Source organism: Channa argus, chromosome 22 (assembly GCF_033026475.1).
Source record: "Channa argus isolate prfri chromosome 22, Channa argus male v1.0, whole genome shotgun sequence".
Classification (NCBI taxonomy): Eukaryota; Metazoa; Chordata; class Actinopteri; order Anabantiformes; family Channidae; genus Channa; species Channa argus.
In genome coordinates this window covers 6,942,557-6,959,166 of record NC_090218.1, presented here as the reverse complement: position 1 = coordinate 6,959,166, position 16,610 = coordinate 6,942,557, and the positions used below count along the sequence as shown (strand labels likewise).

At 38.5% G+C, this 16,610-nt stretch overlaps 1 protein-coding gene across 2 annotated transcripts; it reads right to left on the bottom strand.

Moving 5' to 3' along the window:
• Positions 1 to 773: 773 nt before the first annotated feature.
• LOC137108139 (clathrin interactor 1-like) lies at positions 774 to 15,510 on the bottom strand. 2 transcript variants are annotated; one of them, XM_067492476.1, is made up of 12 exons: positions 15,296 to 15,510; positions 12,401 to 12,505; positions 12,117 to 12,213; positions 8,918 to 9,026; positions 8,095 to 8,271; positions 7,482 to 7,650; positions 6,921 to 7,137; positions 6,746 to 6,827; positions 6,543 to 6,620; positions 5,494 to 5,816; positions 4,799 to 4,982; positions 778 to 4,313 (listed from the first exon to the last, which is right to left on the bottom strand). In XM_067492476.1, exons 1-12 carry the CDS (start codon positions 15,334 to 15,336, stop codon positions 3,907 to 3,909), a joined length of 1,989 nt encoding a protein of 662 aa, XP_067348577.1. In that variant the 5' UTR covers positions 15,337 to 15,510; the 3' UTR covers positions 778 to 3,906. The 2 variants fall into 2 exon arrangements, with proteins under 2 accessions (XP_067348578.1, XP_067348577.1); XM_067492477.1 differs by lacking the exon at positions 8,095 to 8,271 and having other exon boundaries at positions 774 to 4,313.
• Positions 15,511 to 16,610: the final 1,100 nt, after the last annotated feature.

The window sequence follows — 16,610 nt, the reverse complement described above, 5'->3', positions numbered from 1 at the left end:
GCGATTCACGGACCTCCATCTAACCCTGTCCTCTGCATCCTCTTCTCTCACACCAACTAGCTTCATGTCCTCTCTCACTACATCCTTCTACCGATATATTCAGTCTCTCCTCTATCCTCTAAACATGTCCAAACCACCTCAATCTGGCCTCTCTGACTTTATCTCCAAAACATCTAACATGAGCTGTCCCTTTGATGTACTCATTTCTGATCCTGTCCATCCTTGTCACTCCCAAAGAGAACCTCAACATCTTAAGCTCTGCCTCCTGTCTTTTCTTCAGTGCCACTGTCTCTAAGCCAAACCACATCGCTGGCCTCAGCAACGTCTTGAACACCTTCGCGTTCATTCTCGCTGATACTCTTTTATTACACAACACCTGACACTTTTCTCCACCCGTTCCAACCTGCTTGCACTCGCCTCTTCACCTCTTTTCCACACTCTCTGTTGCTCTGAACCGTTGACCCTAAGTACTTAAAGTCCTGCACCTTCTCCAACTCTGCTCCCTGTAACCTCACCGTTCCACCTGGGTCCCTCATTCTCTCTCTCTCTCTCTCTCTCACACACACACACACACAGTCTTGCTGTGGCTAATCTTTATTCCTCTGATTTCCAGAGCAGACCTCCACCTCTCTAGATTTTAATTGTCCTTATGTTTGATAAATCATAACATAGGCAGTGAAATGGGCAGATGACAAAGCAAAATCCCTCGTTTAGAGCAAAGAGCAAATAGAAACCAAAAAACCTCCATACATCCCAGAAAAGCTTCAAACTGTATTTACTGTACAGTATATTTGCATGACATATTGCAGAAATGGTTCCTATGCTATAGTTACTGTCAGCTGTTGCCATGTTTGTGAAACTGTTTATACCAAGAAACTGCAGCTTATACATCGCCTTGAGTTTTTGACCCACTTCTGTTCATTGTTCAGCTTGGACCACTCACAGCTGATCTGAATATGGATGTTATTCATGTTGGCATGCGGGGTAACACTGCTCGAAGTTTTTCAGTGGATACAGGAGCACACCATAAAGGCATTAATCGGTGGTTTGAGGTGTCCATTCTTCTCTTGGAAAGAAGACTGCATCTGTTTCACATCTGAAGGAGTCACGCTGAGACTGATTGGTTTGTTTGCTTGCAGGTATAGAAAAAAAACAAGAGGGATTATTCATATTATGATATTCTTAGAAATATGAAGGGTAACAGGGAAGCTGTTTAAATAAAAATAAATATGACAAAACACCAAATGAAAATACTGCTCAGTGTGTGCCTGAACAAGCAACTGCTGGATAATCTATTTCAATTTGCCTGTTCTGGAGTTATATGTAAGTTAAAGTTCTCACAATAAAAGCTACTTCTCTACTACATACTTACTACAGTGTTGCCGATAAAGTCGGAATGAAATATTTTTTACCTCTTCTCCTTAAATTATTGTGACAATGTGATTTATTCTTGGCAGATAAAGTGTATATCTTCTTAAAAGTTTATTGATCAATCTCTTCCAAACATATCACAGTGAAAATCACCATAATTAACCTTTGTAAAAGAGAGGAATGTGTCTGCAAACAATATTATTCCAACTTTATGGGCAACGGTGTACATACATCACTTATCAGAGGAAAACCATTAGCATATCACCATAGAAAAAGTTACAGTTGATTGCAAAAGAGGGCATCCCCTTATTCTGAAAAGTCAAAAAGACTAAAACATTTTTCTCAATGTAAATTGTAATGCAAATGCAGGTAGTACAGTTGTTCTCATCAGAAATAAATGTTAAATTGTCAGGGGGTTGCAAACTTTTGCACCAATGTAATTTTCATTAATTTGCTATAACCTTTTTTATGCACTCACTGACCATTTTGTTAGTTTTGATGGTGAAAGAACATTTGTACTAACTGAACGTGCATTTATTATTGTTTTGATTTAGCATTAGCTAGGTCTGAAATGGCATGTAAGGGGGTGCAAACTTAAGTCTAACATAATAATGCACAGTCAATTGGTAAATAAGGTCTTATATCATCAAAACAAAAACAGTTAAGGAACTTTTAAAAATTAATTTCTTTTTCTCATTTCAGGATAAGGGGATGCAAACTATTGCACCCAACTGAAGGAATGACAAAATACTCAGACATACTACAAAACGTATAAGACATTATGTCATAGTCTAGGTTAAGACTACATAAGAAAAAAACTGAGGTAGTAAAGGAAAAACAATTTTTAGTCAAAAGGAATAAGTCACAATTCTAAATTATTGTAGCCACTATAGTATAAGGTTGTTTATGATCAAAATATCATTAAGACTAAAAAGACAAAAAATGAAAAAACAAAACAAAAAGCATAATCTTAAATGTTATAATTTAATTTAATTTTGAATGAAGTCCAGAAAATAAGAGTACAATCAAATGAAACTGTTACGAGAGAGAAATAAAAATGTAATTTCTTCAACTGAATAACAATATTAGTAGCTCTCCCATATGAACATAACCTTACAAATAAACTAACAAAATATTAAACTAATAGCTATGGAGTCATCCTTCTGAGAGTAACAAAATAAAGATTTGGTCATTTGGAGAGCAGTGCCCCAGAAACTGACAAGAGGCTCTACTTGCCGTGTTTGCACATCAAACAGAAAAAAATACACCCATACACAAAGTCACACACACTTATTCAGTCGTTTCTCAAGCAAACACTCCCAAACCCTTTAGTTGGTCTTAGCAATCCACAGAAATCCTTTATTAAAATGTCGCTAATGATGGGATAAAAAAAAAAAAAAAAAAATCCAGTCCCTCCAATTTATATTATGTGTCAAACAGTATTTTTAATTAAGAAAAAGTGAAAGGTAAAACTTATTTGAGTGATTTCTTCAATGGGTTGTTCCAAAACATCTGCTGTGTGCATTTAACTGTAGGAGACCTGTAGAGGACTTTAATTTGGTCTTGTAGCTTCATGTGTCAGAAAGTATGTTGAAAGTGAAATAATGGCAGGTGGCATAAAAAAATTTAATTCAGTTAGCAGTAGTAAAAAAAAAAAAAAAAAAAAAGAGAGAGAAAAAAAACCTTAATAAAAATGAATGTGTCACATTCATCCACCTACTGTGAATGGCAACAAGTCTGATCGAAGGAGGAGAGCAGGCAGGGTGAAAAATAATGTAATATGAAATTCATCCTCATAAATATAGCTCATACCCACATAATGCCACCGCATACTCATCCTGTCCTCTGCTGGAGAAATAGAGTATGACATCCTTTACTCCAGATACTGTGAAGCCCCTTTCAGACATGAACTTGTTTAATTTATCTGATACCATATGAATGTGTCATAACTGTATGCACAAGCAGCATAAGAAAATTGTAAAAGCCAGCCCCTGGCAGTCATGTAATGGATTTACCAGGTTTGGTTGACACTATAAATTATGATATTTCAGGCTAAGAGGGAAAACTAAGGCAGCAATGTCATTCTAATCTGATTTAACTTAAATTCTCTATGCAGCTACAGAGTAAAAGGTTTTGTGGTGATTTCAGTAACAAAAGGGTTTTACTGTATACTGCAGTTTATGTGTAAAACGAGTAGAGCTCAGAATCTTTCCACACAGGGAAGCAATGACTAGAGGCTGCAAGTTAAGAAAATCTTTGCTTTTCTGGTTTACATCTGGTCACCAGGTTCTTTGTGTGACATAAATTCACACATCAAACATCACTGGGTGAGGGGTACCAGTGACCCCTCTGCCTTACTTCCAGTGTCACGTCAATACACTGGGATAGTGAATGATCGCCAGTGCCACTTCGCACCAAAGAGCAGAAAAAGAGAAAGAAACATGCAAGGTCTTTAAGTGCAACGATCCTTCTGTGGTTCACTCAATCACACCGTCAGACATGCACGCTCACACTCACGCACACATTTGCACTTCTTCATTTCCCCAAACTGCCAAAGTTAGCAAAGGCATCTTGTTTGGGTGGAACCATGGCTGGGCTGATGGAGTGTGCAAGGCCCATCCCGACTCCTGACACACCCATACCAGCCATTCCACCCATCATCACTGGAGCGGTCATGCCCATATTCATGCTCATGTTCATTCCCATCATGCCTTGGTTTACAGGAAGTCCCCCCATCCCTATGGTTCCTGTAGTCATTGAAGGTGGCATACTAGCTGCCAAAGACACAGGCATCCCAGTTGTCACCGATGTGGGCATGCCCATGGTCAAAGGATTGCCTGCCATCATAGGATTGGCTGGTGGTCTAACAGGTGTCACATGGGGCGAAGAGTTGAGGTTCAGTCCTCCAAAATTCTGGGCCAACATGTTAATGGGAGGCACTCCTGCACAGAAATAAGTGAGCAGGGAGTTACTGTAATTGAGTGGTTAAATCATCATAGATTGGTTTAGTTAGATGATCAACAACACACACCCATAACAGGAATTCTGCAGGGTTCCCCCAAATTAGCCACAGTAAAAAGATATCCATGAAAACCAGGGGGGATTATTATGGTCTAAAAATATTTTGCCATATCTCTTAATTCTCTGATATTCCTGTTAAAGTTTTGTCAGTATATCGCAGCTGTTGACTATATTAGTTCCTAAGCAATCAGACAATCAGTATTTCAGTTTTGCTGGCGATTTCCATATAGTCTGTGCTGAAATTCACACAAAATATTCAATAATTCCCTACCAAAAGTAAGACATTTAAAATTTTAGGGGGGAAACTAAAGTCAATGCTTTTCAAAACCTGCTGATACCCTGCAGAATACCAATATCTGGTTTACCTCGGCACACAGAAATTTAATTCCAGTCTGGAACATAATACCTTGTTGCTGGATGATGTTGTTGAGTGAGGGGGGTGTCTTCGTGGGGTTGATGCCTGCTGATAAGAAATCCAGGCTGATGTTTACTGAGGGGTCAGACCATGTTGACCCTAATGCTCCCTGACATCCAGCCCCAGCCTTCTGCTGTTGTCCTATGGACTGCTGAGATGTCACCCCTCCTAAGCTCTGAAATAAGTACATTTTACACTTTACGTCAGTGAAGATTCTCAATCATCCAGGTTTGGTTATGCAAAGACTGAATCATGTCAACTAGACTTCTTTCTTCTTGGTTAGAAATGTTTTGCTACTTATCCAAGCAGCTTCTTCAGTCTGAATAAAGTGGCTAGGGAACCCAGTTATATCCTCCAGAGTGGCCTTTTGTTCCACCCTGGCCTGAAAAGGTTTCATTAAGGTGGGAGGTGGGAACAGGGAGAAAGTAGTCCAGTTGCCATGATTCATTCTTCGGATTTTACACTTCTCCATTGAATATAATTAGATAAATCATACACAGCAAAAGATCACTGAAAACAAAAACAAGAATAAGAAAATCATTCTTTAAAAGGGGCACTAACATATATTAAAGCAATGCTGAATGTCTCATTATTGTAATATTGAATTAATAATTCCATCTCTTGATGGAATTCACTACCTACACGATTTTGAGATTTCCTGACAGTTTCACTCAAGCTGTCCATACCTGTTGAGAGCGAGAAAGGGGTACTGTGGGCATGGCAACAGACGCTCCTGGCGTCACCCCTCCTAGAGAAAAAGTCATGCTCTGAGATGCATTCAGTGTTGTATGGGGATTAGTTAACTGATGGTTAAGTCCACCCATCAGGTCAAACAGCTCAGCTGAAGGTGAAATGGTGGTGGGATTAGAAGCTGGGGCTGTGGGTGACTGAAGACTGCCAAACAGCTCAGTGAGGGGCTGAGAGGGAGCAAAGCAAGACGAAGCAGGTTGATTGGCTGGGAAGGCGCTCCAGTCTCCAAATTCTCCATTTCCATTTGATGGTGCAGCAGCTGCCCACAAGAAAGTAGTGACATATATTGTTTTGACTGTAAAAACAATTTGCAGCAGGAAACCACATACTCATTCACTGTGACTTTATGTACACTTATTCCTTTATAAAAACACATACAAAAGTAGCACATTAGTATTTTACAGCACATAAGGGGACCTTTATCTTTGACCTATGTGATTCAGTTAAAACAAAGTTGGGTGCTATTGCCCAGTTTGTAGAGTTCATCTGGGCTGGAATCAAAGCTGTTAATTAAACCCTCACCTGGACCCAGCAACTAGACTGCAACTGCTGGAAAAGAAAAAAATCTGTATAATCTGTGTAAAGTATGTTAAAATTATATATATGAGTTTTCTGTTTTGTTTTGTTTTTTTTGAACATAGAAGACATTTACTAATTCTGTTTTTTAACAACTAATTTTGAAATTTCACTTCTGTTTGAAAAACCAGAACAGGGGTCAGCATGGATACTCAGTGCCCTGTGGCTAAACAGCCCTATAAGCTCTGTGTTCTGAAAACCTTCAACCATGGGCAACATATTTTTCCTATGTCCCCCACGACATAACATTCATCAGATGGTATTAATGCTATGGCTGTTAAGTGAGAAATCCATTTGTCTCTTTACAGTCATTCTGAAGCCTAGTAATCCTAGGGAACCAATAAACTGAACAACTAAAGGAAACTACAGTTGTGAAAACACCTTATAATTAGAGTAGGAAAAAGTTTACCAGTGGAGGCTGGGAGACTGGCAGATGCTGCAGGAGAGGAGAAGTCAGCAAAGCCACCAATGAGGTCTGAGCTCCCACCTGGATGCACAGATATCCACACATACAAAAAGACTGTTGTAACAAGTCTCAAAACAGTTGCACACTCCAGACCAGGTTTTAAAACAAGTTTTATGGATTATCTGTGTATGTATTTTAGCAATTACCTGTTGTCGTGCTCTGATTGGATGATGACTCGATCACTAACAAGTCAGCCAGACCACTACTGGAAGACGGTTTGACTGATGACTAAAGAGAGAAGAGAGTGACAAAAATATTACATGTATGATTTTCTTTTTTGAAATGTGTACCACATTTGGAAAAACACGAATATTTGGATACCTTCTCCTCTGGGCTTTTGTCTCCGGTGTAGTGGGCTGCAGCACCCAGGTCCAGAGTCTTGCTGCTTGCTGCTCCGCTGCGTTTCCGTGTAGTCGTGGTTGTGGTTTCCGTTGCTTGTGTGATCTGGATGCTCTTTGTTGTGACAGTCTCCTCCTCATCTTTAAACTCAAGGGTTTCCTGTCTACCGTTTCTCGATGTTCTGTCATCGTCATTGTCACTATGGCAACCAGATGAAGGATATATGAGAAACAGCACTGAGGAAATTTCCCTACTTATCATTTTGCTGCCTTGCAATTATTGTATGCCTGGATAGATTCATCTCTGTACCTCACTGTTACGGTGTGTAATGGATAACTCATAATCCAGAGGAAAAAAAAAAAAGATCTTTTAGGAAAGGAAGCGAATTTGCTATTGATATAAAAACACGAAACTATAAAAGGAAATCATACCTTTGTATTATTTTTGGCTTAGGCATTGGCTATTTGAAAGTATTTGTTTAGATATTTTTTGTAAAATATTTATAAAAGCAATCACATGGACAATGTCCATGTGTAAATATACCTGATTCTATCGGGTGAGTCGTCTCGTTCCTTCTTCCTGAACTTGTTAAGTGTGTCATCGATGGTGCTGCCTATCTTGTCACTGATCTCTCCAAGCTTCTCACTAAAGGGGAAGGCTCCTCTGCTCTTATCCCAGTCCTCATCCCACTTACTCCGATCTAGCTCATTAGCTGAGAGGAGGTAGACAGAAAAAGAAAGAGAGACTTTGTAAAATTGTGCATTTGCATACTGAATATACACATCCTAACTTTGGTTAACAAGTAAAGATCTTTGTGTAATAAATATAATGGCACTAAAAGGAATAATCAGAGTTGCTGATCATTAAACAAACCATGGTGTCAGCATTAGGCATAATATATTTTTTATTGATTGTCTTGATCCAGTAACTTTAATTCACTCAGAGTTCGCAGGTAAAAAATGTATTAAACAATTGGAATAAAAAACATTAATTCTGGTACAAATAATTCAAGTTTGATTTTAAAAACATAAATTAGTTCACAAGCATGTTTTATACAAAATCCTTGCTCCGTTGAAATTTGATTTCTGTAGGTCAGGTTGCTCCTCATTTTAATCCACATGTCAAATTTTCAAAAGGAATGCAGTGAATTACTTACAGTTCTTAAAGCTGCCAACTCCTCCTCCCATACTATCAGAAGAGACTCCAATATATTTATCTTTGTTCTTCTTGGCTTTCTTCCTCTCCTCTCTCAATCTGTCGTCATCCTGGATGAACTCAACCATCTCTTTTACCTTCTGGCGCACATTAATGCCTTGGTCCTTACCATTCTCATCTGGACACACACAAGCACACTCTGGATAGTAATTTTGGTGACACCTTATTTTGACCCATCACCAGTAATCCTGGTCTTGTCTTGAAACTGAACATATGTTTTCATGTTCCTCAGAGCATGAATCCTTTGTGATTCAGAAATTAAGGGGATGTATTAAGGATATGTGCTCTGGGCTCAAATGTGCATTGCAGGTAAAGCAGAAAGGAACACAACCAATGGAGGCAGAGAGGGAGATGGGGTCACAATGGATGCTAATACTGAAATAAATGGAGCCAAATATGCACCTGCCACCTACAGTGAATGCCTTAACATATGAAACAAAGAGTTCGATCATGTAGAGAATGCATGTCTTAATAATGGTGTTCAAACTCAATTCAAGTTTATTAAAACTTTACTCCTTATTTACATTATAGTAATCAGATATAAGGGCCATTCATTTTTATTCAATATACAGCTTATATATTTTAAGTTTAAGTCTTCTGTGTTCCACTTTTTGATTATGGGTTATTGAGACTGATGGGTAGATAGAATTAGGAGCAAAATTAATTTTCACTGTAAGACATCTCTTTGGTACCCAAGTTAGATATAGGGATTAATATTTTGTTCTTTTGTTTTAGTGGAAGCGAATTTTCTTTGAAAGACTCACCAATGAAGTGGTAGTTTTCTAGAGATCGCAGGTCGTAGATGTGTTCTCTGGCACTGGTGACAACTCTTTCAGACCCATTTCTGATCAGATAGGCGAGCAGCAGCAAAGCCTGGCAGACCAAGAGATGAAGATAGATAACATGAAGAATGGAATCGGGGAAATAGTCAATGTTACTCAGTAAGAAATAATCTTCTCTAAAAAAATATCTGAAGTTAGTTCTACATTACTGACCTTGTCAAGTGGAATGTATAATTATAATAAGTGTTTCCAGCTCTGAACTATATTACCTCTCTTAAATGTGGCCTAATTTCTCTTCAGAATAATCCTGTTTACAATCCTTTCGAAAACTATTCAGATATTCTTCACAATTTTATTGTGTTATGAATTCATATGAAGATGGAAAACACTGCCACTTTTACAAAACAATCTGCATATAACCTATGATGACATTTTAAAAATGTCTACATCTCTGCAGAGATCATTTGAAGCTCTGATAAAGCAACAAATGATTATTGAGGCAACAGTGCTCCTGTGAAGAATAGAAAGGTTTTTATACAGTTTTTCTGATCTGTGCCTCATGACAAAATGGTGTATGGAGGTGTAAAGGTAATTTCTATGTCATGTAGTGTGAACTGTGGAATATAATAGATACAGGTCTTTGGATTTGGATTTGGAACTCAAAGGGAACTGTTTTGCCTCGAGTAGATCTAACATGACATAGTAGCATAAAAATCCCAGAAACTGTAGAAATGTTATAGCTGAGTTTAAGTCAAACACCTGAAGAAAAGTAGAATTTATAAACTTCTATGACATCATGTTAAAGCTGAAATCTCAGTAAGTCAAAGTTTGCAGAAACATTTACATCTCAATAGGGAAAAAGTAGAAGAGTACTAGCAACTGTCCAATCAGTGAACCTGGACCTATTACTGCAGGTAGATTAAAACCACAAACGAATTTTACCATTTAAATGTAAAAAATGTTTTAAAAGTATCAAAAATACTTTTCTTTTTAAAGTGTGTTTCCTGTCTGTGTTAGTGTGTGATTATGTCCCGTAGAGTCACCACAAACTAATTTTACTATTTAAATGTGTGTGTGTGTCATGTGAAAAACTGTCAGGTAAAGTGTTTGGACACAGCACTGAGGCTGATCACATGGTCCTGATTCAGCTGTGTCCATTACCATGGCAACGAGAGATTTACATCTGCTGATTCACTCATATTTGCTGAAGACAGGTACAGGCTACACAAAATGTGCAAAATAAAATAGATAAAATCTATTAGATAAAATCACATAGTGCTTTACAAAATGTAAAAAAGCCATAAAAGCTGCAGAGTTTTGAACAACCTGAAGGCCCTAAACAAGTTTGTTAAGACCAGTAAAGGGTGAATTACAATAGTCCCAACGAGATGAGACAAAAGCATGTACCATCTCTAAATCTACAGTACACTGGACGACATTTTCCTCACTTCAGAAATATGCTGTAGATGATTGAACAGTTTTTGACCATCTGTCCTGAATGCGGATCTAAGGGCATAGATTTATCAAATACAACACCAAGGTTCCTGAGTCTTGACTGAACAGATGGGCCCAAAGAACCAAGAATTGGCCTGATCTGCGGAATTATTGTATGTGGGGCAACGATCAGTTTCCATATTTTTTGGATTTACTTGAAGGCAGGTGTTGCCCAACCACTCCAGAACAATATAGCTGATTATCATCAGCATATAAGTGACAAGACATTCTTAAAACACTGAATAATACGAGCAAGGGGTGTCATATACAATAAAAACAGCAAGGGACCTACAACCGATCCCTGTGGCACTGAGTCAGACATTATCTAGTTTATCGCAACAGAAAAAGTTTTATCTGTAAGATACGGAGAAAACCACTGAGGTACAGAGCCAGACAAACCAATAACATTTTGGAGACAGTTTATGAAAAATGTTTGGTCAACTGTATCAAATGCTGAGGTTAGATCCAGTAAAACCAACAGTGTACTGGCCCTAGTCTCCCACCATCAAAATGTTACTTGACACTTTAAGAAAGGCTTTCTCTGTTGAGTGCATTTTGAGGAAATCTGATTGAAACTGGTTCAAGATTTGATGATGATGCAGATAAGTGGAAAGTTGTTGGGCTACCTTTTTTTCTAAAATTTTGGACATGAAAGGCAATTTATATATGGGCCTGTAGTTTATAGGGTCAGAAGGATACAAGTTTCTTTTTAAGAATGTTGTTCACTACAGCTTGTTTTAAAGGAGTGAAATTACCAGACAAGTGAATCAGTAACATTTAAAAGGAAAGTGGTTGGAACAATGTCAACAGGGCTCTTTTTTAACAAAACCTTAATGCCCTGTAGGGTGACAAGAAAAAAACAGGACCAAGTGTGGAGAGGAGAACCTCTAGTATAGGTGTGTGAGGGAGGACAAATGTTGTCCCTGATGTCTTGCACTTTACTGATGAAGAAATCTGTTACAGTCAACTGATGAGTACACAGGCATTTCCAGAGCAGAGTATCAAACAGGAATTTAGGATTTTTCTTATTTACAGATATAAGACTGGTGAAATAATCTGATCTGGCCTGTTTAATCATGACATTAGGAGATGTGATCAGCTCCGTAAGGAGTAATCTGTCTACTTGAGGTTTTCCACAAACTACTTTACAACAATGTCTCCTAAAACCAAGGATGCTTTCATTTATCCAAGGACAATATTTTGGAGGAGAAATACGACTATGTTTAAGTGGTGCCACATAATTAACACAATTAAAAACTGTGCGTGGCTTCACCAAACATAGTGATCTAATTTATTTGAAGATTCTTTTTAATTTCTGGACCTCCATTATAATGGTGTCCAATGGGAGTTTTAGATGGCAAAGCTGAAGAGTAGCTGAAGAGTCTCTTCATTCATTTGAATGCGAAAATTTTGCTTACAAAAAAAATAATAATAATAAAAAAAAAAAATCAATATTTAGTATAAAAAATATTTAAATATTAAAAAGCATGTTCCAAAAACGTCCTTAATAAGCCTAATTGTGTGTTTGCAAAGTTAATTGCCAAAAACATATATGGAACACGGAAATCATAATAATAATAAAGATTAGCATAGCATTAGTAAAATATACTTCAGATGTAATCACGAAACTGCTACAGTGCAGATACAACACGGGTACGACTGGCAAACAACCAGAGTGTAACCATACCTTGTAGACTCGTCTCCAATTCTTCTTATTGTCCTTAAGCATCCTGGTCCACAGCATATTCATCACCTCTGGGAACTGCTCGTACATAAAGGTAGATCTACACACACACACACACGTAAAAAATATTAATCCTAAACTGTATAGTTAAATGAAAGTTCGGGTTTCAGGGCATTTTCAGAGTTGGCCTAACTTCGAACAGAACTCTTATTTCTCCTTTAAAAACACTATGTGTAAATGTGAGATTATGACAAAAAGTGTAGGGGCAGCGACTGCGTGTTCCATACTTTGCTATTTCTCCCATTAGTTGTCCAGAGGGTCCCCAGGGGTCATCATTGGTAGCCTCTCTCACCTTGGACTCGATCTCGGAGTAGTTCATCACCACATTTGTGCTGTTGGCACGAAGACAATTTCGTCATAAATGACACCAATAAATTATTAGCATTCCTACTAACATGTAAATGTTAAACCCTCTGATTTCCATTTCTGTTATTCTGTTAATTCTAAACAGAATACTTTCATATTCAGTTCAGCAAATGTCTGCGCCAGGTTCCTCCAATATCAGCACCTCCAGATGGCACACCAAAATACAGATATTTAAAAACAATGCATGCAAATTCAAAAAGAGAAAATCTTAAATAACAAATGATTATCCATATATAGAATGTAAACACACAAACACTATGCATGAGATTTATAACCACATACATACCGTAGGAAAATGGGATTTTCACAAGCAGTAACCATATTCATGCATGTCATCCACATAACTATTTATAAAAGCAAACAAATGTTCTTACTGATGACAACATGAATCCCACTGAATAATAAATGACAACTTTCTAAAAGCCTGTGTCCTGACCACACTGCACATCAGAAAACAGGCATGCATGTGTGCACACACTAGTTTAAAATTGTCGGGTTTTTTTCTATTAAAATTGTGTGTTATTCCACAACACTGTAAGCATTATTACTAAGGCCATTTGTTTACTCAGTGCTTTTTTCTTGTTTGATGATAATAAGGAGATGCAGTGATCTGTACTGCTATACTCAACATCAGTTCAATACTGGACAAAGCACTGGATGATATATAAAAAAGGAAATAAATAATACAATACAAACTACTCAGTAACAGCTTAGGGATTAACAGAGTGAGAAATGTACCATAACAATGCTAATATATTAATATTTTATTCTATATTGGGGGATGGCACTAACTCAGTTGGTAGAGCGGCCGCCTATCAACCATAGGCTCAGAGGTTTGCACCCCGCTCTTCCAGACCACATGTCAAGGTGTCCCTGGGCATTACACTGAACCCCCAACAGCCCATCCCCATCCCTAGCTGTAAACCCCGTAGAAAATGGGGAGGGTTGCATCAGGAAGGGCATCTGGCACAAAAACTGTGCCAAATCAATACACTGACTAATGATACACTGTGGCGACCCTGAACTCACAGGATAAGCTGAAGGGAGAAAAATAAATAAATACATTAAAAAAAAATAAAATAATTTCATTTCATCACAGTTTGATTTGCTGCAGCCACAACCAAGGACAAGGCCAAGCTGTGGCGCATCATCTGCATCTGCTGAGAAGCTGATTGGCTGCAGCCAATTTTATTATTTTTTTATTTTTTATTTTTTTTACATACTTAGTATTTGTTGTGTGTCACACCTTTGCATTTTAACGTTTTTAACCTGACACCAAGACAAATTCCAAGTACTGTTGTCTTCTCACCTGTCCCTGGCAATAAACAGTTTTCTGATTCTAATAATGCTATATAAAAAAACAAACCATTCCTGTATGATAGCAGATGAAGAAGATTACAGCCAGTTTTTTAAACCAGTATCTAAGAAAAAAGTGTTCACACCAGCAGAAGCACTGACTACTCATATTCATGCTATTCATATACACCAATCTGGCATAAGATTATGACCACCTGTGCATTTTAATGCAATCCAGTACAGCAGCTCTGCCATGAATTCTATTTTTACAAGGTTACAATTTGTCCGTTTTTAGGTTGAAACTGTCAGAAAGCTGATCAGTTTACTATGTGTTTATCATTGAGGTCAAAGTGGGTAGTGGAGTCATTATGCATAGGTGTATAATGAGGTTCTTTAATTTCAATTAAAATGCCAATTCTAATATGTGAAGTAAGTTAAGATACACATAGAGTAGGCTCCTGTGTCCTTTAAGTTGGAATAGTGACATTTTAGTTACCAACTTGCATACTCTGGAAGGTAAAATCATCATCATCTAAAGTCTTTTGCGTTTGTTTCGCAAAGCAGGTGAACTTAGTCGTCTCACAGAACTACTGAGGAAAGTTAGGAAAGAGTATTTTCTGTGAATCTTTGCCACATTTTCGATTTTAACGTTAGTTAGCCAAGATATTGACATATAGGTCAATCCGGTCGAGATAAGACAGGAAGCTGTTGTTCTTCCCCCTCCTTCTCGATTAGAGCCACATTACTTCATAGTAAACATTGCAATCTACACTGTCCTTGCAACATATAGCACAGCTTTCAAAGAGTCTTGCATTGATCAAACAAACAATGCAATGCAGCAGGCTGCAACACAAGAATGAACTAACCTGACTAAACTGTGATGTGTTTGAGGGCTAGCTAGCGGTGGTACCATGGGGGAATGGGCCTCGTTAGATCTGTGTGCCTACACTCAGGGATACGGGTGGTAGCCAAGTGGCAGAAAATTCACTATACAAATGCAATAAATGATTGATGCGTGGGTTTCTGATCAGTTTATAACGTTCTGGGAATGCAGGGTGGAGGTAGTGGCACCACCAGGGTGGGTGAGGGCGTGATTCTGCAGCCACATTTACAGATAACACAGCCGACCTGGGTTTAGCAATGCTAGCGGAATTAGCCAACAGCACAGCTTTGCACAGGGTCACAGATAAATAAACTTCAGCTTCTAATGCTGTCTTCTCCCCCGTCAGTATGTACTACTGTTAATGAGTAAAACCGGGGAGGCTACTGTAAAACACAAGTTTCTATTAATGCTACAGGGTTTGGCAGCTAGCCAAAGCTAACAGCTGACGGCTATCGCCGTGATCTCCTCTCGATGTCAGGGATAAAAGCTGCTGATGCTGCCCGTCTAGCCGGTTAGACTTAGCAGCCACCTAGCCGTGTGGCTAGCGCGAGCAGTCCACCTGCCCCGGGGTACTCACGCTTTGTCCACCAGCTCCCTGACTTTCCACATATTTAGCATCTCCGCACGGACCTGCGGGCTCGATGCCTCGATACTGCGTCTTCCCCGTGTCTCTGCGCTTTATGAAACAAGGATGGTATCCAGTTACCAACGGCAAACCTCCTCCAGCTCGTCGATGAGCTCCGGTAGTACAGCGAACGCTGCAGTTAACGGACCGGCCCCAGTTGCTACGGAAACGTAGGTCTCCGTCTACGTCACTGTAACGTAGATATGCGCCCTAGCTCGCGGGATTAAATAAAAAGTTTGACCGCAGCAACTGAAATGAAGATAAAGCAATGTAATACAATGGAGCCTTTAATGACACACAAACAGGTTTCTGTTGTCTGTTCTGTTTGATCTTTATGTTGAAGAGAAGGTCATGTTGCACGGAACTGTACGGTTACTCAACACTTCACATCATTTTCCTCACATTAGTGTATATTGTTGTCGTGTTGATCGCCCATAATGTAAATCATCATTTTTTACACTTCTGGCCAATGGGATCCTTCCTCTGTTGCTCCCCTTAATGTTATTTCCCCACCGAAAGATTTTCCTTATCCAATTCCAAACAAAGCACATGGTATAAAATACATATCCTAAAAGCCAGATGAGGCAGATTTGTCATTTGTAATACCGGTCTCTAAATTTTGGTGGAATAAAAAGAAAAACGGATTCAGAGAGTTACTTTGCAGGTTTTCTTTATTTACAGTATGTATCCTGGCGAGAGGCTCTCGGGAGTTCAGTACTCAATGCAAATACACATTCTTCGGAGCTTCTAACTTAGTTTAGGCGCTAATTTGGTACATATGTGATAATATGAACACGGAAGCAAAAAGTGGAAGCAAGAGAAACCTAAACAGATAAAAAAAAAAACCTAATATGCATCGTCCTAAATAGCCTCGTGTCTCTGTCATCAGAGTGTATATGAACCACAAGAGTGCAAAGAAATCACAGAAACAGTGAGAGAGGACCTGTAACTGCAGTCTGTAATAATTCATCGGCATTTTCCATTACCAAATCTGATTTGACGTGATTTGAAATTGAACACAAAGCGATGCAACATTATCTTTAAGACAAAGACATTGAATGACCATAGAGGACAGCTGTAATGAGGATACATTTGCTCTTTTTTATTGGCCTAAAATTATTACATTTATAAACCGTTGAGTTCTCATTGGTAGAGTTTAGTTATTAAAGGAGATAAATACAAGTAGGCTACTATGAACTGTGTTTGATTTCCTGAAATAGGTTCTATGCCATCAACATACTCAGGTGGACGTGATCAGAAATGCTCA